The 25941-nt window shown below is 44.8% G+C and overlaps 1 protein-coding gene and 1 long non-coding RNA gene across 2 annotated transcripts; one reads left to right on the forward strand and one right to left on the reverse strand.

Annotated features, from left to right (window-relative positions):
• The first annotated feature begins 253 nt into the window (after positions 1–253).
• Positions 254–21911, forward strand: KDM4A (lysine demethylase 4A). Its single transcript, XM_015291306.4, has 22 exons — positions 254–403; positions 702–854; positions 968–1143; positions 1759–1873; positions 2759–2952; positions 4259–4308; positions 4822–4925; positions 5857–5994; positions 6777–7027; positions 7664–7854; positions 9105–9463; positions 11140–11260; positions 11825–12003; positions 13257–13461; positions 13729–13805; positions 14434–14489; positions 15284–15392; positions 16843–17031; positions 17742–17912; positions 18391–18510; positions 19131–19223; positions 20106–21911. Exons 2-22 carry the CDS (start codon positions 717–719, stop codon positions 20244–20246), a joined length of 3177 nt encoding a protein of 1058 aa, XP_015146792.1. The 5' UTR covers positions 254–403; positions 702–716; the 3' UTR covers positions 20247–21911.
• On the reverse strand, positions 8365–16362 carry LOC107054061. The gene is made up of 3 exons (XR_001467983.3): positions 16180–16362; positions 10005–10131; positions 8365–9652 (listed from the first exon to the last, which is right to left on the reverse strand). It is a non-coding gene; the product is annotated as an uncharacterized LOC107054061 (long non-coding RNA).
• Positions 21912–25941: the final 4030 nt, after the last annotated feature.

Genomic DNA, 25941 nt, shown 5'->3' on the forward strand with positions numbered 1-25941 from the left:
AGCGGGCCCGGCACGCCCGCCTCGAGTAGGCCGCGGCCCCCCTAGCAACCGCCCCCTAGCGACGGCCTCCAGCCCGGCCCGCGGCCGCCCACCGTCCGCCTAGCAACCGCCCCTCTCCCGGCCTCCTGATTCGCTGGCCCGCCCCGACCGGACGTCGAATTCCTATTGGCTGAGAAAGGGAGAACGGGCAGCGATTGGCCGCGGCGGCGGAGGCGGAACGGCAGGCGGTGGGTATGGGGCGTGGCCTGTGGACAGGGCGGGGCTCGGGCGGTGGGGAACGGCCGCGGTGGCGTCGGCGGCGGCCTGCGGGAGTCACCGGGCGCGGAGTGCGGAGGGATACGGCGGCGTGGCGGAGAGCCAGTGAGAGGGCGGAAGAGGCGAAGAAGCGGGACGCGGAGCTGACGTGAGCGCGCCGGGCGGGGACTCGCAGCCCTTCGCGTCGGGACCGGCCCGGCCCGGCCGGGGCTGGGGGGAGGGGCGTGAAGCAGCGCAGCTCTGCGCCGCGAGGAGGAAGGAGCCCCTGACGGGCGGGTGCGCTCCGCCAATGGAGAGGCAGAGCCGGTGCGGACCCGGCGGCGATTGGCCAGCGGGAGGAGGCGGGGCGTGCGCGCGAGCGGCGGGGCGGGGCCTCGCGGGGTGTGGGGGAGTGCGCGCTGTGACCACGCCCCCTCCCCCCCCCCCCAACCCCTTCCTCCGTGCAGCGGCGGCCCGGCACCATGGCCTCGGAGCTGGAGAGCCTCAACCCCAGCGCGCGCATCATGACCTTCCGTCCCACCATGGAGCAGTTCCGGGACTTCAGCCGCTACATCGCTTACGTGGAGGCGCAGGGAGCGCACCGCGCCGGGCTGGCCAAGGTGCGTCGGGGCGAAGCGGGCCCTGAGGGGTGCGGGGGCCGCGCTTTGTGTGGCGGGGGGGAGAGGGCCGGGCCGAGCCGGGCCGTGACCTCGTCCCGGTGCCTCGCCCCCAGATCGTGCCCCCTAAGGAGTGGAAGCCGCGGAAGTGCTACGACGACATTGACGAGCTGGTGATCCCCGCGCCCATCCAGCAGGTGGTGACCGGGCAGTCCGGGCTCTTCACGCAGTACAACATCCAGAAGAAGGCCATGACGGTGCGCGAGTTCCGCCGGATCGCCAACAGCGACAAGTAGGCGTGGGCCGGGCTGCGGGGAGCGCCCCTGGGGCCGGGTGTGTGCGTCCCGAGCGGTGCCACTGCGCCCCTGGGGCAGCACGGCGACGCTGCGAGCCGCTGCTCGGGGCGGTGTGTGTCATTGTCTGGGAGGCCTGCGTGAGTGCCCTGCTGAGTTTGATCCCTCCGTTCGGCCCGAAGTGCTCTTTGTTTAGTGTGTGCAGGACGGCAGCAGGCTAACAAGCAAACGTCTCGTTGGTGAACTCAGTTAGTTCGCTAGCAGCGAGTGGGGAAAGGGGGGTGGTTAAAACTTGGTGTTTTTTTTTACCTTCTGCTTTCAAACGCGACCTCCTTCACCGTGCAGCAGCAGTAGAAAGGGAAATTGTTCTGAGCTGAGGGAAGTGCGCTAACCAAAACTGAAAGTAGGCTGAGAGTGGGGGAGAGGCATTTTCCTTCTCTTCCTTTGTTCCCAAGTCCCTCGGGATCAGAGCTGTGGTTGCTGTTCAGGGGATGGAGAGCTCTGTGTTGCATTCGCTGTTTTTTGTTGTGTCTTTTTTGGTTTTATTCACTGGTGGAGAGCCTTGTTTTAAACTCCTCAAGTACCAATGCTGAGCCTTTGTTGGTGTTTTTAAGGTACTGCACACCCCGCTACACAGACTTCGAAGACCTTGAACGAAAGTACTGGAAGAACCTTACGTTCAATGCCCCCATCTATGGTGCTGATGTTAATGGCACGCTTTATGACAAGGTAAGCACTGTTTTGGTTTTCAAGTAGCACTTATCCTTATATGTGTTATATTGCCTTCTATAAAGGCCAGCATAGCATTTGGCTAGTTGTCAGAAAGAGTTAGTGACAGTAACACTTTCCATGTAAACCAGGTAGTTAAAGAAAGCTTCTAGAGGTAATGTTCTGGGGCACCACTGTAAGCACTGTTCATACTTCAGTGGCTCTGGGCAGCCTGGTCTGGTGGTTGGTGGCCCTGCCCGTGGCAGGGGGGTTGAAACTAGATGATCATTATGGTCCTTTTCAACCCAGGCCATTCTATGATTCAGTGTAGTACAGCTTACTTCTAAAATGCAAGATCCGCTCTCATGCTTTTATGGTGTTTTATCCTGATAAGTGTTAAGCAGTGAACATGCACTGCTTTGGTATTCTCTAGTGCTTTTATTTTTATATGGCAGTTCTGTAGTCACTGTGTGTGTTAGCATGCTAAGCATTCGAAAAGGTTACACAGTCTGGTTGCTAGCCTCCTGAATTATAACTTGCTCCTTCTTAAAAGATGTTTGGGATGAACAGTGTTCTTCAAGAGGTTTTGGTCTGCTGTCAGCTCAGGCTTGCACTATTGTTCTGCACTGTGTGAAGTCTGTAACTTTGAGACTGTTTCTCCTCCTAATCCTTCCTGTATTGACTGGTTACTTCTTTTACTGTCTGGTAAAGAATCGGTATGTAAGGTAACACTATGGAGAAACGTGGCATAGGTGAACCAGCTGATAATTTGAGCTGTGCCAGAAAATGACTTGTCGTGGTGTGCCACTTGATCATGAGCATAACTGATAACTTTCTGTGACTTGTCTTAGTTGTGTGGTTCAGTTCTTCATACTGGTTGTTTAACACAAGACTCGTGTTTTGCAGCACGTGGATGCGTGGAATATTGGCAGATTGAACACGATCCTGGATGTTGTGGAGAATGAGAGCGGCATAACCATTGAAGGAGTGAATACTCCTTACCTCTATTTTGGCATGTGGAAAACTTCATTTGCTTGGCATACTGAGGACATGGATCTCTACAGTATTAATTACCTGCATTTTGGGGAGCCTAAGTCATGGTAAGGTTTTCTATGATAGCTTCTAGATGCAAATTTACCACTTTGACACCCATATTTTCTGGTATTTTTTTTCTATGAGATTTGCCAATGACTATCTCTGCTGTCCTGCAGTGCAGTAATATCTGGTGACAAAAGCATTAGAAACCTGTGAGGAAACTGAAACCAGTACATGGCCTCAGCAAAATTTGTTTGGTTACCTTCTCGAAAGTCTAACTGATGCAAAGAGCTGTTCAGAATTATAATGTAAGCTGGACACTCTCTGGTGTGAGAGGGCTGGAACCTGGAAATCTTGCTTGTGATTTCCTGAGCTCTACAGTGGCCAGGTAGAAGTAATACGCCTGTTGTTTTTAACAAACTTTGAAATTTAGTTATTTATTATAGAGGTAAAAGCAGAGTAGTGGGTTTTGCTGAGTGATTGTCCAGTGTCAGAGCCTTCATGATGGTTTTTAGTGAGGATTCCTGAATTTTTTCTCTAGTATGAGTGGCATTTGAAGAGTGAATCATTCCCTTCTGTTCACAAGTGAATTTCTCAAGCAATTTCAACAATTGTTTCCATGGCAGTTTTGTTGGAAACTAGTCTTTTTGGCTGCCTTTTAATACAACTTTGAAGTCAGAAATAATAGCTAGCACCATGTGAGCAGCAAGCAACCCCATGCAGTGGCAATGGCATGGGAATAGAAAACAGAGTAGTTGAGTCAATTGAAACCTTTTGGCTGTTGCTTCTTTTACAGTAGTAAGTGGAAAAAGTTAACATTGCTGATACCTTAATCTGGTTTAGTCAGCAGGTTGTAGCGCTCTGTCCCAGATCAAAAGAAACAAGTGGTTTTAGTTACTCTAGCCAAACCAGCTAGGAGTTTCATGGCACACATAAAAAGGTGTGTACAGAGAGAGTCGTACTACAACCAAACTGATCCAAGTTATGCAGGTGGAGGATGTGGCACTGTGCCTGACTCAGTCCCGTCTTGGTCTGAGCAGCTGGAAGATATTATTCCATTTTCTGTTTTGCTCTGTGCTTCTTCTTATACGGGGTGTACTCGTGGTTGTGCTCCTGTGAAATCAGGTCACTGAGTGTTTTTCTTATGTGCCTTGCTGCACAGATCTGCTAACTAAATGAATTGGACTTATTATTTCCTTGGCTGCTAAGCAGAAGTCCACAGAAGTCATCTTTCAGTTTTCCTTGAGGAGGGAGGTGAAATTCCTCGATAAAGATTTTTAGTTCTGTATCGTCAAGCTTTGAAAGAGACAGTGTGGAGATGAGATTCTGTTGTGCCAATTGAACTTAACAGACTTGTTCTTCTGTCTGCAGGTACTCTATCCCTCCAGAGCATGGCAAGCGACTGGAGAGACTTGCCAAAGGTAACTGTGCCATTCTTTTATGTCCCATCTTGTGCAGACTGTGGGATGTAGAGCCCCTGCAGGTTTCAGCTCTTTCAGAGCATTGACGTGCCTGTAATGTTTGTGAGTGCACGAGCTGGCATGACTGAACTGATAATTTCTTTCAGGAGATGGGTGAGATTATTTGTTTTCAGTATACACTCAAGAAAAACGTCACATTACAAATCATGCAGTTGTGGTCTGTAAAAGTTATAATGAGAAAATCCTTAATTATTGATTGTTAGATCTGGACGGTTTTATCCAAGGGCGGATCCTTCTGCGTGAGGTCTTTCTTACTGTCTTTCAAATGGGGTATGGTAAAGGCATCTCTTTTTTCATCAGAGTGCACTCGTGTCCTCCTCATAAGTTGGCCCGTACTTCTAGGCCTAGGGAAAAGGCTGTTCAGACAGTAAATTTAAGCTAAAAATTACTGAAAAATAAGTCCAGTTCACAGCACAGAATGGTAACATCATACCTCTCCTTTATTTTAACCAGGATTCTTTCCGGGAAGCGCCCAGAGCTGCGAAGCGTTTCTCCGTCACAAGATGACCTTGATCTCTCCATCAATTCTGAAGAAATATGGCATCCCATTTGATAAGGTGTAGAAAAGTAATTGCAGTTACGCTAGCTCAGTCAAAAGGTTCACTCATCCCTGTCTCATCTCTAACAGCAGCCACCAGCAGGTGCTTAGAGAGGAAAATAAGAGTAGGAAGGCCACATAGCAATGCTTTTCCATTGTACCTTTGTTTATCGAGCAGTTGGGATCTAGAGGAGGCTGAGAGAAATTATACACGATGTTGCGTGTTAAACTTCACTGCTTAGCTGCATATTCATCAAAGAGAATTTTTTTAAAGACTTGTTCCCTGATTTTATTTTTTTTTCTTCATGATCTGCCTCCTCAAAATATGACTTGTTTCCCATTTACTTTCTTTCATGGCATTTAAATTTAGAATTCTTTCTTAAGCTGATAATCTGCTGCCTCTGCTTCCCCCTTCCCACCATGCAGTTGTCTTTCAGGCCTTGCTCAGAAACCCTGTTAGATCTGTGGGGACTGCTGAAGGGCTGCGTGGAACTTTGCTAGGCAGCAAGGACGTGTAGGGGAGCTGACTGAAAGCTGTACTCAAGTGAGAACAGCAATACGTTTCCAAGGTGAAGAAATATTTTAGTTGGCATTAGGCACTCCAGCCAAACCTGCAGTAAATACAGATGAGTGTCTTTATGAATTCCAGATGGCTTATCATAGAGTGTTTCCTATGTATAGGTACTTCTGTGTTATTTTGATCCATTCAGTTGTGCTTTAGTAAAAGCTGATAAGAGTATTGCTTTCTAGTAAACAGATGCTTTGGGCAAATAGGAGGATAATGGAAATGAGTATCAAGTCTTAAAGTCGCAGCAAGCAACTCCAATTACTGTGTGCGGGTAGGGGATTCAGATGCATTGCATGAGGAGTACAGGAACTGTGTTTATTTGGATTCACCAAGTAGACTCTTAGGCTTTGAGTAACAATATGATGTCTCAATTGTCTCCTAGGTGACGCAGGAGGCAGGAGAGTTCATGATAACTTTTCCTTATAGTTATCATGCTGGCTTTAATCATGGATTTAACTGTGCTGAATCCACCAACTTTGCCACTCTTCGGTGGATTGAGTATGGGAAGCAGTCTGTACTGGTAAGTGGTTTGTTGCCATTCTGCTGTGTACAGATAACCTGAATGCAACACCTCATGCTCTGCTGTTCATTGAGCCCCTGATGTTTGTTCTAAGGAAGCGAATTCAGTGCTTTGTCCAATTTAAGATGTGACGTTTGCTTTCTGGTAAGCTAACTGTCTCCAGTCAGCCCACTGTCCTTCTTTTATCATAAAGCGTGTTTTTGGGGTTTGTTTGTTTGTTTTTTAATCATCATATAGATCAAGTGAAGCTTTGGAGAAGTGCAAGTGGCAGCTAGCATCTCTCCAAAGAAGTATCTTGATTGCATAGTATTGTGTCCAGGTAGAGATGCCTTGCAAATGGGGGTTATGTTTTCAGAAATGATGTTGAAGTAAAAGCTTTCAAACACTAGTTGTAACTCTGCCCAGATAAGAGGAACCTCTGCTGCAATGGGCAGGCTTCCTTGTTATAACCTCTGGTGTTACTGGCTGTTTTTGTGTGAGCTTGTGGATTTTTAAGACTGTCAGCTTCTACCAGCAACTCTGTAAAATGAGTTGGTGGGCTTTGTTTCTTTGCTACTGTGGTAGCATCTTCCATCTCGTTACTGCTGATTTCTCTGCCCAGTTTTTAGTTCCTATGCTGTTTTGATTTCTGAGGAGATGGTCATGGGAGTTTTGAGGCTTAAATACATGCAGCTTTTGGGGTCTTTTTCATGCATTTAAGCTTCTGAAAGCAAAGTGGTGTAGGAATGCAGAGTAAAATTGTTCAGTATGTAGCCTTACTTAAATATTTTCTGTGACTCCAGTGCTCGTGTCGGAAGGACATGGTGAAGATCTCCATGGATGTGTTTGTGAGGAAGTACCAGCCAGACCGTTACAAGCTTTGGAAAGCTGGGAAGGATGTGACTGTCATTGACCATGCTCTTCCAACACCAGAAGCAGCTGAGTTCCTTAAAGGGGATCTCATGCAAAAGGTCAAGAGTGGGAGGCAATATGCTGAGGATATGGAAACAGGAGAAGCATGTAAAGAGGAAGTGGACGGGGATGAGACAAAAAGGTAGTGCTGTGCATAGTCCTCTGCTGCCCTACTGCAATTATTAGCAATTGGATCCTGATGCAATTTGTTTGCCATTCCCACAAAACAATAGCAGTTGGAGTTAGTCGTTTGTTTTCTTCTTGGGAATAGAATTTATTCTTTTTTATTCTTTTATTGTTGTGTTGATCCAAGTTGATGATAGTCAGTGATGGATGGAAAATGCTCTGGCTGGGAAGACAGCTCTTCATCTTTGGATGGGTGTGTCCAAAGTGCACTGTACATTTAGAGGTCAGAAGAAAAAGGCAGTGTATTGGGATCATGAGATGGTACTTGCTAGCAAATTTTGGTAGTGTCAATTGCAGAAGTCTGTGATGGGCTAATCACCTTATGTTTTGCAGTTCAGTCTTTTCCAGCCAGTGTCAGCTGGTACTCTTGAAGCTTTGTTTGCCTGTTTTGCTTTTTGGGTAAAGACTATCTGGCTGGAATATAACTGCCTAGTATACAATTAACAGGTAATGATTTGGAAACAATTCAGCTTGCAAGATACTGTCCCCTAAAACAACATGACCCAAAGCAGGCCGTATTTTATGTATCTAGACAGAAATTGAGCAAGCTTGTGATGTGTTTGGTAACCTGGCATGAATTTGTCTTCTGCAGTGTGCCCAAGCATCGCATAGGAACAAAAAGGCACAGAGTGTGCCTGGAAGTACCTCAGGAAGTGAGTGAGAGTGAGGCCTTCCCCAAAGAGGAGCTGAGCTCTATGCAGGATGAAGAAGATGCTGCAGAACCCTGTGAGAGAGCTACGGGAGAAGTTACGCAGCAGAGTGAACAGGGGCACAAGGTTCCAGGTAACTGTGTCAAGCTTTATCTTGGTACTGCAGGACCAAGTGTTTCAGTCTCCAGAGAGGCTGCTGAACTAAACTCTGTGGCACTGTCTCACAGCAGGCTGGTAGGTAGGTTGTTGTCACATCCAAATAATAATAATAAAGCAGATACTAATTTGTCAGAGCCATGGAAAGCACATCAGACATTTACTGTCATGAGACTCAAGATAATTGTCATTTAGTTTTCAAGACCAGAGAGTGCAGCTGGAATGATTTTTGACTGTGCCTTTTAGTGAGATGCGGCTGACACTATTTGAGTAGTTAGCACATTGCATAAATGATATGAATACAGTTTGAGGTGTTGGCTTTTGTGACCTACGTGTGGATAACTCCCCAGTGAGAATTACATTAAAAAAGAAATTAGGGGGGAGAAATAAGTGTGTAGGGAGCCATCCCATAGCTGCTTGAATGCAGGTAGGTCATGGGGATGTTTTCTTTCAGCTAAATTGAAAGGAAGTATTGCTTGAGACTTGCTTGCTTAAGAGATTGGTGTTCATAGCTTTATTTATTTATTTCTGCCAGCATATAGAAATGTATTGGACATGTCAGTAGTGTACAGTCCTCTATATATCACTGTTGTACAATGTGACCTGTTCATACATACTGCCTGGTAGTATGGCCCTGGTATGCTGTACAGATGGGTAATTATGTAATTAGTATGTCAGAAGAAAATTAATATGGCTTGTAGTAGGACAGTTACACCCTCTTGGATAGGAAGGATCGGGGTGCCTATGGAACAATATAAGAAGAGGGCAAATACATAATGATGCTTCTCTCTCATATTCTGTTTTCCCTCAATTTGCAACTTGTATTTAATAATCCTATGTTGGTTTGGTGTTGGTTTTTTTTGTTTGTTTTGTTTTCTCTATTAAGTCTCCCTTGAGCCCTTGTAAGCTCTCACCCCCAGCCTCAGGTGGCCAGGAGTTGCAGTGTTCAGTTACATCATGTAAGAGACCATCTATTTCTGTTTGTTTTGAGCCCACCTTCTGACCATTGTTGGAAATACCCTAGTTCCTGTACTGTAAGCTGCAGTGAGCGGATACATAGGTTATTCTCTATTGATGTTTGAATTAATGATCTACTGTTTACATGATTTAGCATCACGTATCTTTTTTTGTCTAGTCTGCTTTCCTATTTGACTTTGTGCAAGCGGTGCTGGGCTGTTCTCTCTGCTTCCCAGACTTGAGAAAAAGTCAATATATCCTATCTTCTAGATCGTGTGGGCATGGCTAAATCTGAAGAACTGAAAGTGGTGAAGCTTGAGGAGGAAGAAGAGGAAGAGCAAGAGGCCGCCGTGTTGGATCTTTCCATTTCGCATGCTTCAAATTCTGCTTCAGTTTTGCCAACCTCAAAGCAGAGAGCACCTTCCAGTGTTCAGCCCAGCTCACCAGCATATTCTGGGTCTTCAGACTCTGAGTCAACTGATCTGTTGCCAAAAAGAACTCTACCTGGGCCAGCCGGGGTGCTTACAGTCCATAGCTATGCTAGAGGGGACGCCAGCGGATCTGACAATGAAACTTCAGGAAAGAAAGCCAGTGCTACAGGCAGCGTGAATGAACAAGAACTGGCAGAGGTATGAATGGCATGAGTACTGAAAGCTTGAGAGCTGCAATGTGTGATCATGGGTTTGCTGCCACAAAACTTCTACCCGTGCAGATTACATTTTCATTCCATTCCTGTTTGTGTAGTAGGTTGCTTGGTTGTTTCTCTGTTTTACAATGCAACAAGAGGCAAAGATGAACATCTGACCTTCTTTACTCTCCTAGAAAACAAAGAGATAACTTGTTTTGAGATCATCTCTAGATTTATTCAAGTGCCTTAAGGAAAAGTGTACCTTGGTGGTTTTGAGGTGGTGGTAGTACTGCAGGCTGATCCGGATCCGTTTATGGTAACAGACCCCTGTTTGGATTGAAGTAGATTCACTTTAGGTACAGCCTTTATTATTAGCACATTCGTTTGATGTTTTTGTAGAATTGCATACGTAGGCACGTGTCCTCTTTTAGGAAGAAATGATGGAACAAAAATTACTGGATGGAGTAAGCATACGTTTGAACGTTTAATTAATCCTTCATTAGACAAACCAGAAGAAGGCTACTGTGGGTTAGAAGTATTACCCGTGTTTGTTGTCTTCTCAAATAACTTCATTTTCCTCTTAAGTCTGAGTTGAAGTGGTGGGAGGCTGGTAATGGTTGGATCTTCACAGTTCAGGAATTGCAGAAATGGAACAGCAACTGGGCTAACCTATGGATAAAATTGAAAACGAGGAAGTTCTCACATATACTTAAACTGAAGATGCAGTGTTGCTAATGCTGACGTTTCCATTTCATAATACATACAGGGAAAACAAGAAATTCTGAAAGGGTGTAGATGGCTTTCCCCAGTATGGCATGTTTTAAAATGAATTTTCCATTAGGCAGTAACTGGGAGTGTTAACTTACATTTGAACAAAAGCATGTTTGTTTCTGAGAACTCTAGTAGCCAACTCTATGTAGGAGAGCAGAGATGATGATTGGTTTTGCTCTCTTCTGGCTTGTATGAAAAGACATTTGTTGAGATGGAAGTTGCATTTAATCTAAGATTTGCTTCTGCTTTTAAAGGAATGACAGATTCAAAGAAAGGATGTTTTTATCTCTTGAGTGGCTTACTGTTATGGGCTGTTAAAATCATTGCCTTTATTGCCTTACTTGTCAGGTTAGTAGTGATTTTGTCAGTGCGTGTCACTTGTTTTTTATATAAGGCTATGGGTAGAAGTAACTTGTTGTAGTCTCCTCCTTCCAGTCTGTCTGGGAAGACACCAACACAAGTAACAAGTTGATGGGGTGAAAGTTTCCTTCCCCTTAAAATCAGCCTGTTAGTTTGAGTGAGCTCCTCACTCTTTTTCAACTTGGAATCTTTAAGTTGGCATACAACCTTCTTGGCTTTTCCAGAAGGCTTGAGGCTTCTTACTGCAGCACAATGCTTACTTACTGCACAATGGGACCTGTGTGAAGTCTCTGAATGACTCAACAGTGCATGTACATAATTGAATAATCAACATACACCAAGTTCTGCTACGTATTTTTCCTTAGCAGATGTGGTGCAAGCAGTTCTTCTACAGGCTTGGCCAGGTTTACATCTGAAATTTGTTAGAAATAAAATCATGGAAGCATATGTGCGTTCTGTGGAGGTTTCTTAAGTTCAGAATATTTTCTTATAAAGTTCAAAAGGACATGTGCTAGCTTGACTGCTGAATTGCTTCTCCTTGTCCAGGTAACAAAGGAGTACATACAATCAATGAAGGAAAGTAAGAAGTCCAAGGGTCGTCGCCAGCCGTTGAGTAAGCTCCCACGTCACCACCCACTCTTGGTTAAAGACTGCATTAGTGATGATGGTAAGTCCTGTGCTATTTGGGAAACTTTAGAGTGGGCCACAGCTTTGGTGGACAGTGTGGGTTATACCTCTGCATCACAGATGAGGTGCTTGTCTCATTCTTGTGTTCGCATCATTATTCTTTCCTCCCTACTAGTGACTTCCTTCTTTCCTGTACTGTGCTCTAGAAAGTTACAACTCTGAAAGGAAAATTAAACTAGTACCCTAGGCTCTTCCATAACTGAGTCAATTTTAGAGCATTCCAGTAACTGATGTAAATATTCATTATTTAAAAAATAGAATAGATACATTCTTTGGCTAACAGCCTTAGTCTTGATGTGCTTTGGAGGTGATGCTGTTCTTTGCCAATAATCCTGTCTTCCATCTGATGCATGGTTGCTTGATTAGTAGATGCAGCTTAAAAATGAGGCTGTGTTACTAGCTCCCATCACCCTTCTGCAAATTTAACTTATGCCAGTCTTTCTGTCATCTCCATTCCTAACTTCTTGCTTTATTTAGGTGTTTTTTGCAAGAAGGATGTTGATGTAAGAACACATAGTCCCTGACTAACGATCTCTTTTTGCAGAGGCATCAGAGCAACTAACTCCTGAAGAAGAAGCTGAGGAGACAGAAGCTTGGGCCAAGCCACTTAGCCAGCTCTGGCAGAATCGACCACCAAATTTTGAGGCTGAAAAAGAGTATAATCGGACCATGGCTCAGCAGTCTCCTTACTGTGCTGTTTGCATGCTCTTCCAGACGTATCAGGTACGTTGTCCAGGTTTGTTAATGTTAGAGTAGAGGTGGCTGAATAGGTTGCCAGTGTGACTGTCTATTAGGTTCTTTAAGTTCCAGGTGCCAGTAAGCAGTAAAGTCTAACTGCACGTTCTCAGGTGTATCTGTCAGGCGGTAAAGGAGGGACTGTTCCAAGAATGGAGCTGCAGTGGTGATCTTTGTTCAAACTTTAAGTCTGTAGCAAGTCTGGGAACTCACTTCACATACCCATACAGATAAAAAAGAAACAAAATGCCAGACAAATACTTACTTTTCCTTTGTGAAGAATAAAAGTATTTAGCTGCTTTATTTAAAGCAAAAAACAAAAACCATACTTGTTTTCTTCAGCTTTCTTAAAGGTTTCCTTCTGCTTGACATGCAGTGCAAATCTGTTACAGAAGCTGAATAAAGAAGGCTTGCTGGAAACGGTTCCGCCTGTGATCCTTACCTTGGTTGCTTTATCTTAGATTTTCATGCATTTTTTCATACAGGAGGGACAGTGCAGGTTCATTCTACTACTACACATCCTGCTTCTAATTAGACAGTCTATCTGTGAGGTGGTACAAAGGATAGTTTGAAACATTTCTTCAGAGTAGAAGATTGATTCCTTTTTAGCTGTTAGAAAGCTTGCATGGAGTCATATCTCAGTAAACTTTGCATGTAATTGACAATTGGTGTGACATCAGTTTAAATGAATAAATACAAAAGATTAGTCTGAAAGTCTTCTGAGCTTTAACTGTGGAACTGTGTTATTAGTCTTCTTTTTTTTCCTTGGAACAAATTAGTTTCAAGCCTATTACACTTGTTTAGAACTGAACTATGAAGAAGTAACAGGAATTGCAACGAGTGTTGCAATAATCTGTGTGATCATAATCTTTCAATACTAAAGATGAATGAACAGTGTTGGGCAGCAGCATTATGGGATGGTGGATGCAGCAGAAGTGTTTTTCCTTTGAGTGTGAGGTGGGTTAGGTGATTCTGTGAGGATTTTCCTTGGGAAGAGATGCAGTTTTCCATGCACGTTGCTTTTTTTTATCAGAGGGATGCAATGCATTTAGCCACTAATAATTTAATGTTCATGTTGCATTTACTGAGGATTTTAACAAATTAATTTCCACCAAATCTACTAGCTGTTTAATCTTGCAGTGCCTTTTTTCTTAAAAGTAGATTTATGTATGGAGTAATGGTTGAGTGAAGGTGAGATGGCTTTGCTTGTAAAACATAAATGTCATGTGCATCCCTTATAGGCAGAGTGTGGAGGCAGCAGTCAGAACTCTGGAGGAACTCCGGGTGCCGCGGATGGGAAGATCCGAACCAAGCCCCTGATTCCTGAAATGTGCTTTACTACAACTGGCTGCAGCACTGATCTCAATCTTTCAACCCCTTACTTGGAGGAAGATGGAACCAGCGTACTCATCACCTGCAGGAACTGCCAAGTCTGTGTTCATGCAAGTGAGTGCAACTAGACTTAACTCTAGTGTTCTGGGTTAAGTCTACACATCGCAGTGAACCTCTACCAGTCCCTTAATGTACTGCTCAGATAACAGCTGGACTTGGTCTACTTTACATGTTTGCAGTGCTGGGTGTTGAAGTGTGGAGCTGGCTGTATGAACTACATGAAATACATAGCATTATCTTTTGGCTCATTGATTTTTACTGTTACTTTACTTGTAAGTGGTAGGGGAGGGTAAGCTTGTAACTGAGATGTGTCTGTTCTAGGTTGTTACGGTGTATCCCCTGACAAGGCCACTGAAGACTGGATGTGCTCCAGGTGTACAGAAAATGCCTTAGAAGAGGTAAAGTTCATTCTGAAATTCTGTAGATGGAATGCAGTACATCTGGGAACTTGCTACAAAGCTTATTCTGTGGTGTTACGGTTGTTTTAATATCTTGTGTAAAGAAGGCATGTAATTCTTTCAACACCTGCAAAGCTGCTGATCTGTAGAGTTGGCACATCAATATGGAAGTAGTTCAGTCCTCAGCATATGATATGGCAGTTAGAGAAAGTAACTTCTGTCAAGAGCTAGTGAGGTGTACACTGGTGAAAAAGACAAGAAGAAAGTGTTGCCTGTGACCAGCTGCATAGGCTTTAGATAAGCAGAACAGCTTGACCTTTGGAATTGTATTTGCTCATGTTTCTTCCACATCCATTTAAACATCCTGAGAGGATATAGCATACTGTGTTTGTAAAAGGAACCTATAGCAAGAACTTCAGGCTCTGCCTTTGCCGGATTTGAAGTCTACATCTGTTGCTGTAAGTGCAGCAACTTTTGAGAGCTAAAGGGCTGAGCTGTCCGATGCATTTAGCTCTCTTCTGGCAGTGAAGCAATTTTTTGCCTGGATGTGCATTTTGATGAGAAAGTTGTTATCAACTGCACTACTCCATACTTCATTCTTTCAGCTAATGTTTTCTCCTTGTGACAGGACTGCTGTTTGTGTTCATTACGAGGAGGAGCACTGCAGAGAGCCAACGATGACAAGTGAGTGTTCCAGCTTTTTTGATCTTCAGGGAGCAGCTCAGTTCCATAGTAGATGAGGCAATGCTAGCAAAGCACATGTCTGCATTTGATGTCATAGTGACCAAATTACAGAGGTGTAATGTACCACATAAAAATCAAAAAATAAGTTCCTGATGAAATAACATATCTCAGTACATTCTCACAGATGATTTTGATTTCTCCATGAAATGTATTATGGTGATGGAGATACAGGACAGCTACAGTTTCAAGGAGTGTAACGTGTTGAAATTCAGGGTTTCTCTGTAGCAAGTATGCCAGGTGCAGCTGTTTCCCTGCATCCTGTGATGGATGATCTGAAGTTATTTGATGCAAACTAACAGTGGTACAGACCGGGAGCATCGTGGTGTAACTGAAACTTATCCCACCCAGAACATTTTTTAAGGCTGTGGGGCCTCAGCCTCTTGGTCATTGTCTTGAGATGAGTTCAGGAGTGACTGAGCCATTACTGTGAAGCAGGTTAGAGAGAGAATAAACACATCGAGCAAGCTTTCAAAATGCAGGTATGCAACCAGCATAAGTCAAACTATATTACTATTCTAATTAACCTGTTTAGTAGTAGATTGAAAGTATAAAGAAAAATTGTGCTAGTATTGGGAGGGGAGATTGCACTGCTAGTTCTCAGTCTCTGTGTAGTGAAGCAGAAACTAAGTTTGTGGCAGGCTTCATGAGAACTGCATTTACTTACTGTAGTCCAACAGAGGATGCTGTGGAGTTTGCACTCACTCTTTCTCCCCTCAACTCTTCTGTCCTGACAGGTGGGTTCACGTCATGTGTGCTGTAGGTGTACTGGAAGCAAAATTTGTGAACATTGCAGAACGCAGCCCTGTGGATGTCAGCAAGATCCCCCTGCAACGCTTCAGACTGGTAAGGAGTGCCTGTGCTTCCCTGCTGGGTTTTCCTCTGTTTTGTTCATCTTGCTAATTCCGTCTGAGAGCATTAGTCTTCAAGAAGAGAATACACAACTGTTTGTATGCAGTGCAAATCAGAGAAAACGTAGTTTCTCATTAGAAAGATACTGCACATCCCATCTGGACTCTCCTTTTCATCCTTAGACTTCTTGTCCCTCATTAAAACCGCTTTCTCACCTACTTGAAAATAGTTTGGTTCCATTCTGCAGAATCTCTCTGAGGAGAAAATAACTATTTGAATCTGTAGGCTTTCACCTGTGAGAAGTCCTCTCTTAAAAATTGTCTGAGATTCCAACTCTGTATATTGTCTTCAGCAATGACTAGAAGGAAAAGGGAGGAAAAATGAAAGCATCACCTCACAAGACAGCGTCTCTGTAGGTCATTCAAAATATGGGAATGTCAGTGAATGTCTTCAGCAAGAAAGCAGCTGTATTTAACTCTCTTCACAGCTGTTGTGGAATTTTTCTTGCATCTCTGGAGGAGAGTTAAATGCAAGTTTATGCTGAAATTTTAAAAGATGCTATAATGCATTGGACAGAATCCTAGCACTAGAAGCAATCCTACAAGGAGTGCAGAAAGATGCATCATGAGGCTATTCCTTATATACCCGTTCTCTACCACCTATCCTGGCACTGAGTGTCTGTGTTGGGTTCGTACCCCAGCAACAATTCTGCTGCTGAAAGCTGATCCCTGAGCATTCAAATTCCATGACTGAAACAAGACAAAGCTGCAACATTTCTTACCTTCTCAATAAGGGAAATGACTCTTGTACATGGAATCGTTCTGTCTCTGGTGTTCTTGCTTTAGGCTGTTTTAACCTACTCTGCAGTTAGGCCTTCTTGCACAGAGCAGAGCAATTCTTGGTCGTGAATTACCATTGCTGAGAAGTTACAATTTGAATTTCCACTTCACGGTCAGTGAAGGAGGAGGAAATAACTGTTTTGCAATGTGTTATGGGTAGTGTCCTACAGTGCCCAATCAGGCCTGATCCAAGTGTCCTTGGGTCACTGGTGGTAGTGATAGAATTTTAACTGCTAATTCTGTATTAACTTCCACCCCCCCTCTCCCCCCCATCTTTGCATATCTTTTATTTGTCTTTTGTAACTTAATAGCCAGGGCTGAAAGGCTCTGTTAGCTTTCAAGCATTCTAGGCTGATTAATCCAACATCTCCTTGTGCCAGAGTTCTAGGGCCACATGCCATGTGCATGCTGAGCTGGTAGATATTTACTGTATATTACTCATCTTTGGAATTACCTACATAGACAAATTTGTGCCTTGTCATGAAGTCAGGCTGTTAGCTTTGTATTGCTTTTCATCAGAAATTGTCAGTGCTCTCCAGAGTGACTGACACAGCGTCAGACATTTAGATGTAGTCCAACCAGTGACCTTTAGTTCCTGTCCACAGAAATGCATCTTCTGCAAAAAACGAAGGAAGAGAATCGCAGGTTGCTGTGTTCAGTGCTCCCATGGTCGGTGTCCCACGTCCTTCCATGTCAGCTGTGCCCAAGCAGCAGGAGTTATGATGCAGCCTGATGACTGGCCATTTGTTGTCTTCATTACCTGCTTCAGGCATAAGATCCCATCTCAGGCAGAGGTGAGTGACATCTAGGATTTGAACTGCAGTATCTTGAAGGGACTGAAAAGCTTTAGGTGGTGTAATTCTGTTGAAACTTTGTTGAAGGCTTGACTCTTTTTATATATTCAGCATAATCTAATTATTATTGGTCTTGGATTCTGATCTCAGTCTTGCTGCTGCTCTGAACTATCCTGGCTATTAGCTAGGTCCTTTATTGTATTTTAGCTTGCTGCCCAGGAGAACTGAGAGCATACATTTCTCCTGTGGCTGTTATAATGAAGAACAATAGTGTATTTTATGCTATGATGTTTAATATGCAGATGTTAGTTCTGGGACTCCAGCAGACTGCATGACTTGTCATAGAATTTCGTGCTTAAGTGATTGATTAGTTTGTAAAGTACTTGTGTGGCCCATTTAGCTTTCAAAATTGCAACAGTCTAGTAGAGACTATTGACTATGAAGGTCTCGTGTTGCTCTGAAGAACAAGATCTTAATTTACTAAGTAGCTTGCGTTAGGATTGGGCAGCTGTAGCTAACAGATTAGGTTTTAAGCATTTTAAATACTAGAGTGGGAACTTCACTAAAAATGCTGCTGATGGTGTTTATAGATACTCACTTGTGCTTAAAATATAAAATATTTTGCTTCCTTGTCTGCCAACACCAGAGCCGTAGGCTTCAACACATCCTTTATTTTGTCATTGTGCTTAAGAAGTGCTTTTTCTTCTCAGCGAGCTAAGGCTGCACTCCAAGATCTGTCACCTGGGCAGATAGTCATCAGCAAGCACAAGAATGGTCGCTTCTATCAGTGTGAAGTGGTCAGCCTCGCAAAAGAGACTTTCTACGAGGTCAACTTTGATGATGGTTCCTTCAGTGATAACCTGTATCCAGAGGACATTGTGGTATGTCACCTAATGCACTGGGAGCCTAGCTCCAGTAGAGGGCACATGATGTGAATGAATTCCTGCCACCATGAAGCTGGCTCAGGATGGGATTTATTCTGTGCTCCAAACCTAGGCCATGTTGTGATTGAGATGTGCTGCATCTCAGGTGTTACATGAGGCCAACTTACATTAACTGAAGAACAGATGTAATGGAGTGTAGCTAATCTTGAGTTGCTTAATGATAAGTCCAAAGGGAACTTCACTATTATTTTTACGCTATGCTTGCATGAAGTGTTACTGAAGTCAGGCCCGCAGTCATGATTTGGATACAGATGACGTAGATATTCCTCAGTCCCTGAAATGGAATAGTTGTTGGAGTGCTGTGTAAAGTGCCTGATGTGACTGGGGTAGATTTCCCCTGTGGGTTGCTGAATCTTCACGTAGGGAAACTGTTTACCCTTCTTCTTATGTCCCAACTTCCTCCTTTACACTGCAGAGTCGAGACTGTCTTCAGTTGGGTCCACCAGCTGAAGGTGAAGTTGTGCAGGTGAGATGGACAGATGGACAGGTTTACGGAGCCAAGTTCGTTGCATCACATGCCATCCAGATGTACCAGGTACTGTACTGTCTGAAAATTAATTGCTTGCAAGAAGTTAATAAACAGAGCCACTAGCAAAATGAGCAGAACTGTAGGAGGGTCATGCTTAAGTGCTTGAGAGGCAGCTGCTCAGTGTTTTCAGCAATGCCAGTTGCTAGGAACAGCTGCTGGAGTTAACAGCAAATTGGTTACTTGCAGCTCTGCTTATATCTGGCTACCTGCTTGAAGGTCTCAGCTTCTGAAAAGCACTGATCTTTTCTTGAGCAGACTCAGTTCCTCTAGCTTAATCCAGAAGTCTTCTGTTGTTTTTGCTGCTTGCTGTGAGTGGGTTATGCCCCAGACACTTCCAAAGGAGTGAATGCTAAGAAGGTGATAACATTCAAGTGATCAAGCAGACTGTTTTGTTGAGTGTTAAAAGAATGCCAGAACTTTCTTGGCTGCTTTTACTGTCGTGGGGTTGGTGAGGTTTTGGTTAAAGTATCTTCCAGTGTACGTACCTGCATATGTATCGTCTGAAATAACCTTTTACCACTTGGCTTTCATTGGAGGCTTCTGCAGTGAGGAGAAGGCAAAGGTAGCTGTGGAAGGGTTCTAGCTTCTGAGACTTGTAGCAGAACAATTTCTGTTTTTTCTTTTAGGTGGAATTTGAGGATGGGTCACAGCTGATGGTGAAAAGGGATGATGTGTACACTTTGGAAGAGGAGCTTCCTAAGAGAGTCAAGTCAAGGCTGGTAAGTAAACAGGATATGAATGTCTGCTAAATAAGTTCATTTGTTCTTAATTTGTCCTTGAAAAGCAAGCTGAGTGCACAGCAGCAGAAGATTGCAGCTTGATTTTCTGCTGAATTGTTGGGAAGCTTGGTGGCTTGGTCAGTCTACCAAAGGAGAGCTGGAGGAAGGGGATATAGAGAGAAAAACTTCTGTTCTCTTTCTGCAGCTAATGGGAATTTGTAGCGCAGGGTGACTCCAATCACTTTTTCAAAGCAGGTTTAACTTAGAAGCTGGGCCAAGTTATTGAGGGCTCCCTCCAGTTAAGTTTTAATTATCTTCCAGGATGAAGATCCCATAGCTTCTCTGTGTCCCTGTTTCACTGCTTCATGCTTCCAGCTCTGAAAATTGTAACTAGGGACTGTGTGCTAGGTACCTTGCTTTAGTCCTGCAGAACCTGCTGGGAGGCACACAGTGTACTGGAGGTTTAAGAAAGCATACAATAGCCGATTCCTGTGATCAGCCATTTAAACCTGCCTGCACGATAAAACACAAAGTATACTAGATTGCATGGAAGTTGAAACATGAGCGTGTTTATTCATTTAAGAAAGTGACTGTGAACTTAAATTATCTACTCGGTTTAATTTGAAACCTGTGATTCTTTAGGTCTCTCATTACAGCTCAAGTAAACTTATCCCTAGACTTTTAAAACCAGTTTCTTCAGTATTTTTCTTGTGTACAGAAACCCAAGAGATCATTTTTTGAAGAGGTCTGAATGTTTCCAAGTGTCCCATCTTGGTCCTATCTTGGTCCTACACAAGAATTGTTCTTGGTCCTACACAAGAAGAGAACGTGGAGGCGGGGATTTGGGTTGTGTTCTGGTGACTAATTCTGCTTTTCCTTTAGTCAATAGCTTCAGATATGCGCTTCACAGAGATCTTCGCAGAGAAGGAGGTCAGGCAAGAGAGGAAGAGACAAAGAGTGATCAATTCACGCTACCGGGAAGATTACATTGAACCTGCCTTGTACCGGGCCATCATGGAGTAAGCACTGCCTGTGGCAGAGGAAGAAGATGCCCACCTCCCCCTAGGATTTAAACGCTCCAGTACATCAGGCCATATTTGGATGCTTCCAAATCCAGGGTTTTTTTTGTTTTGTTTTGTTTTTTAAAAGAAGTTATAAAGCTGATGCTCTGCAGTAGCTGAAAGGCAGCTGTTGGATAGTGAAACAGATCCCATTTGCTGAAGCTGTTGCCTGCGGCCTCCTGGTCTGAAGTTGGGTCTTTACTGAATAAGCCAGCTTGGGAGGGTGCTGCTTTCATCTCGTTGAGCCATCTTGCTTTTCTTTTAAAGACTATTTTGACAGGTGGAAAACTCTTCTGGGAGTTGTAGCCAGGAATCTCGGCAGCTGCAGAATAGTACAGAGTTTGTTTTAATCGAATAATGTTCCTGATTTTGAGAGTCTCCCTGGTGGCTACACCTGGGCTTGAGCAGGCAGTATTACTGGTGCTTGATATTGAACCTCTTTTTATATTTATATCCTTTTTTTTGTTGTTGTTGGTTTTTTTTTTTGTAAGCAGCTTCAGACTCTTTGTTTCTCAGCACCTTCTTTCTGATGGTTGAGCTGTAGGCTGTTCAGATCCAAGCAGACAGGAGGTGCTCGTGTGAACAGGTGAAATGTGAAACTGAACCTATTGGACAGATTATTTAACCATTTAATATTTTTGTTCCAATGCTCGTTTTGATTTAATTACTCTTAACTACATGTGCCTCAGTATAAAAAAAAAAAAGAAAAAGAGAAAGAAAATCTGTCTGGAGCCCTGCACAGTGCAGCCTTCTAACAAGATTAAGCATTTACCTCCCAATTGGTATTCAGCACCCAAGAGTTTCTTCTGAGTTTCTTCCCACTCCAACTAATGCAATAATGAACAAAGGGATGGAGTTCTAACTCTTCCCCTTTGAAATCCAAGCATCACAGTATTGAGTATGACAAGGCAGCGGCACCTGAAGGAGTGCTGTACCTCTTCTGTGGCAGCACTGCCCTTTGTGTAGCCCCAAGACGTTGGGTTTGTGACAGATCAAGCATGCACTGAACTGTATTACTGAGGAGCTGTGCAGTGCTCTTCTCAAGGAGGAGTGCTGCCACATTACTGTCTAGCAAGGGTTACCACAGCGTGTTTATAAAGCCTAAGTTGGGCACGTCTCAGTTGTGTTGGTGAGTACTTGCTACCTCAGCAGTAGGAACGTGAATAAAGCTGGGTGGTAAGTGCACCTTGAAGGTGTGCCAGCTTGCTCCGAGCAATCTAAGCATTAACACGCCACACAGGAGCCATGTAAATATTTGTTCCTTTCCCATTCTGTAGGAAAGGGATTTGGGGCTGTGGAGCAGATAGGCCACCTTCCTTTTTGCATAGGATGACGGGATGACTTTTCTGCTGAAGAAAAATACAGTGACGTTCTCCAGAAGTAGCTCAAGAGGAGAATTTTCTAGTGAAACAGACCTAATGCATCCCTGCTTCTATAGGGACATAGCAGTGTGTCTGCAAAAACTGGGTTTGTAACTTTTTTTTCCTTTTCTTACATAGGAACGCTATAAACCAAACTGTTCTGAAATCCTGGTGCGTCAGTCTGTGATTAGCAATAAAATGTAGTCTTGTGTAGTGATACAGCTCTTGACCAGAAAAGAAATAAACTACAACTTTTATAAGGAAAATCTTACTTATCCCTACATTTTTATAGGGTCAGGAGGCTGACAGGAGTAGCAAAGATTTGCACAACCACAATTTTGTATGGACTCCCTCATTCCATTTTTGTGGCGGAATACCTTGTTTGTCAGTATTGGAAGGCTTGAACAGGTTCTGAAAGGAGATAGCAGCTTTCCCTTGTGTCTTTTAATATTCCATGCCCTAAACTTCTGGTCTCAGGGTACTAAATTGCTTTCTGATGAATGGAATAGTTGACTTGATAAAACTAGGATGCATTACAGCCAGAGTCTGATAGCTGCAGGTACTCTGGCCCAGACAGTGGCAGCAGAATTGCACTTTGACATCTTAGCCTGTACGTAAGCCTCCCTGAGGTGATGTGCTATGAGCAAACGTGGAGAAGAGGTGGCAGGGTCCCAGCAAACTTGCCTCTGTTCTTTCAGCATATCCGAATAAGATCTGGTATTAACTTCAAGTAGGCTGACTGCTGTCTGCATATCACTGGCAAACATATTCCTCTTATCATCTGCTGTTCTTCCTCCAGGTAAAAGGATGCTTGCGTTCAGGCATTCTTCTCCAACTACCATATTACTCAAATGCACCTTTTAGGTGCTGCGTGCTACCTGTGCACAGAAACACCTGGCTCTAAACAGCTTCATCCTACACAGATAGCCAGCTACAAAACAGCTGGATTCGTTTGGAGTGCTGCTGTTCAACTGCAGCAGGTTTTGCTCTCCACTTCTAACAGTACTGAATGACTTTCAAGAGCTTCTCTGCCTAGCGTTTGTTCTAGAGCTGGAGCTTTGTTCTGCTGTGTCTCCTGCAGGCTCCAGACTTTGCTCTTGTCAGCTGGCTGCACTGTGTTGGAAACGGCTGCCATCGTGCACTCCGAGATGAGGGCCTTCCCAAGCGTGCTGTCAGTTCTCGTGCTGCGTCGTTCAAATGTGAACATACTTTATCCCAGTGCAGTGACTGAACTGCATTTTGGCTGCCGTTTGTGAACTTCTAAAATCAGTGATCCCGATGTTTGAGGGTGGGGATCTATATTATTTGTCCTGTCAAAAGAACACTGGGTTTATGGCTTGGAGTATAACAGGTAGCCATAAGAGCTCTTTTCAGAGCAGCTGTCTCAAAGGTACATTTACTTTCAGTTAGCGGTAGTTGGAACTTGACCAATAATAATTTACTCCAGTGGCTCATTTTTTAGAAGTGTATTTATCCCTATTACAGCATCATTCCAGTGAGGACAAAGCGCTGCTGGAGTATCAGTTAGTCGGGGGCTTCTGGAATGTGTTCAATAGGAAATCATCCTCAGTACACCCATGGGACCTCCTCTGGCCCCTCATTAGGTCTAGTAGCTGTGATGCTGCAGGCGTAGACCTCACTTCACTCTTCATGGAGCCGCCACCCACAACTGGTTCAGGTTGGACCCACAAAAAGCATTTTTAGTACGACATAATTGTGGCTTGCTCTTAATTCAGAACAAGCTTGGCGAGCCAGTGATTATTTTTTTTATAAGGTATAAAAAGGTGACTGTATTCTTTGTGAAGCACCTGACTGCAGTAATGTTTCTGCCCATGGCTGGCCTTGTAGGAGACCTTTCTCCTTCAGCAGCCTCCTCAGATGCCCAGGGTCGGCACTGTCAGAAGTAGAATCCAATCTGCTTGCTCCTTCTCTCTCCCTGGTGTTTCAAGCTGGGGTTGAGCTGATGCTGCACTGTCTGAGGAGCGCAGCCCTCTGACTGCTGGTATACCCAGAGGCTTCCATCCATCTCAGTTCTTCCATTCTCTAACTGGGCTCCTGTCTGACACATCTGCAGTTGTGCTCGTTTTTTTTTTTTACTGCAAGCACGAGATGAAAACAAGACTTTGGTAGCCTGTACGTTGTTTTCCATCTGATCATGTAATAAATCCAATTTCAAAATGGACAATCTCTAGACTAATTTAAGACCTAGAGCAGTGTGACTTGGAACTTCTCATCGTGTTGCCAATTGCAAAGGCAACTGCAGAGTTGCCTTAGGTTCCCTCTGTAGCAGAGGGGGTGGCAATGCCACAGGAGAGGTCAGTCAGATGGCTCTCTTCTTTCCTTGGTGATCACTCTTGATTGTTTTTCACTCACTAAACTGGCAGTCGGGGAAAGGAGATTGTTCTACTTCAGGGTTTTTGTTACTGATCTGCTGAGTGACCTTGAATAAATGGCTTATTATTGATGGGATGATTACTTCAGCCCATATCTTTGGAGTCTAAAATGCCAGCTATTCCTTGAGCCAGCTTTTTTAATAGGGGAATGTGTTAACGTCTCCTTTTTTTCCTGACAAATCTGTGGGTGCTGTGCAGATCCTTGCAGTGTGTGCCCTTGGGTCAGCGTGTAATATTTCATGTTTGATGTGAACAAGGGGAGGTATTGCTAAAAATGAAATCCGGCCTTTTTACTCTCTTCCTGTGCTTCTTTTTCATATCTTTGCATTGCTGTTAGAGCTGTCTGGCAGCTTTAGGTTTTGCACTGAGATAAGTGGAGGGTGCCACGCTGGAGGTGGGATAAATGCTGCTTGGTTCCCATAATGAGCGTAGCTGGGGGTGTGTATTGGTAGGCTTCCTTTGACGTCAGCAGCGTGGTCTGCAGAGGAATGGGAAACATTCACTCGATTGCTGTCTTGGAGGAACCTGTGGCCGACCCATGCAGGAATGATTGCCACAGCCTGCTTGCTGCAGCATGAGTAATGCGACCACGTGGAGTCAAGGCTGTTCTGACAGCACCTAGAGATGGAAGGAAATGTGTGGGATGGAACTGGAAAAGGATTACAATGGTAACAGTACACGTGTAGACATAAAGGAGTGGAGGTAGGAGAGCCTGAAAAGAGGGAGATCAAAGAGATGTTCTACCCATAGACCCCCAGATAAGCCTGAGGCGTGGGGAGTGGTTGGTGGTGGGTGTGTTGGGGTTGGTTAGTATGCCTGGGCTGCCATTTTCAGCCCATCTACCTCAAACGCTGCAGTTTCATTCAATACCCCTATACCTTTTGGGTTAATTCTAGTGCTCAGCCTTGCAGCAGGGGTTGACAAAAAACGGTCATTAAAAAAGAAAGAAGTTTGGGGGAGGAGGGAAGGGAGGAGGAAGAACGGAGTGCCTGCTGTTTTGTTGGGCGCAGGATGAGGGCGCTTCGGATGGGTGCTGACTGCAGGGTGTGTGCCGAGGAGCTGCCAGCTCTGTGGGAAATGGGGAGCGATCCGTGGTGCTGCCCTACTGCTGGGGATGCAGGACTGCTACTGGAGGACGAGCGCCAGAGCTGCGAGTGCCTGCAGTGGAGGCCTGGCTCTGCAGAGGGGATGCAGCTCTTGCTCGTCTGGCCCAGCGGAGCCCAGGACGGGATGAAGGAAGCAGTCGTGCTGGCAGCCAGAGAAAGGTCTGCAGTGAGTCCTTGCTGGCTGCCTTGCTTCCAGCTGGGTGGATGCTGCCAAACGCTGTGTAACAGCTGGTGTCTGCGAAGACTGGCCAGGGGCCTCTATGTTCTCCTTTCTGCCTTTGTCCTTTGCATACATGCTGGTAAGGCTGGGTGTCTCCTTGGTGAGCCAGGGGTCTGTTGTGCTCTCTTGCGGAGGGGGAGCCCCCAGAGTGGGCCCTTAGCTCTGTGGAGACCTGGCAAGGGGAAGGGGACAGCAAAGCAGGCATTGGCTCTTCTGATTCCCCAGCCAGGGAGCTGAGGGGCTGCCAAGGGCAGCACAGCAGTGAGAAGAAAGGCAGCGTTCATGGGGCTGCGTGGCTGTGAGCTGCCGGGCTGTGAGCCAGACACGTCGGCACCTGATGGGCCAGCTCGAGGAAACTCTGCCCCATCACCTTCTCCAGCTGGGCCCAGGGCTATTCCAGAGGGGCTGTTCCTGCAGGTAGCAGGGTCTCTCCTACTCTAACACCCTGCTTTTTCAGACCCAGCCTTTTACTGTGCAGGGCAGCCTTCTCCAGGAACGCAGCACCTGTGCTGCTGGCCCGCAGTGTCCCCCAGCCGCTGCTGGTGTGCAGGACAGCCTCAGGGCCCGGCCCTCTCCT

The sequence above is a fragment of the Gallus gallus genome, chromosome 8, assembly GCF_016699485.2.
Source record: "Gallus gallus isolate bGalGal1 chromosome 8, bGalGal1.mat.broiler.GRCg7b, whole genome shotgun sequence".
Lineage (NCBI taxonomy): Eukaryota > Metazoa > Chordata > Aves > Galliformes > Phasianidae > Gallus > Gallus gallus.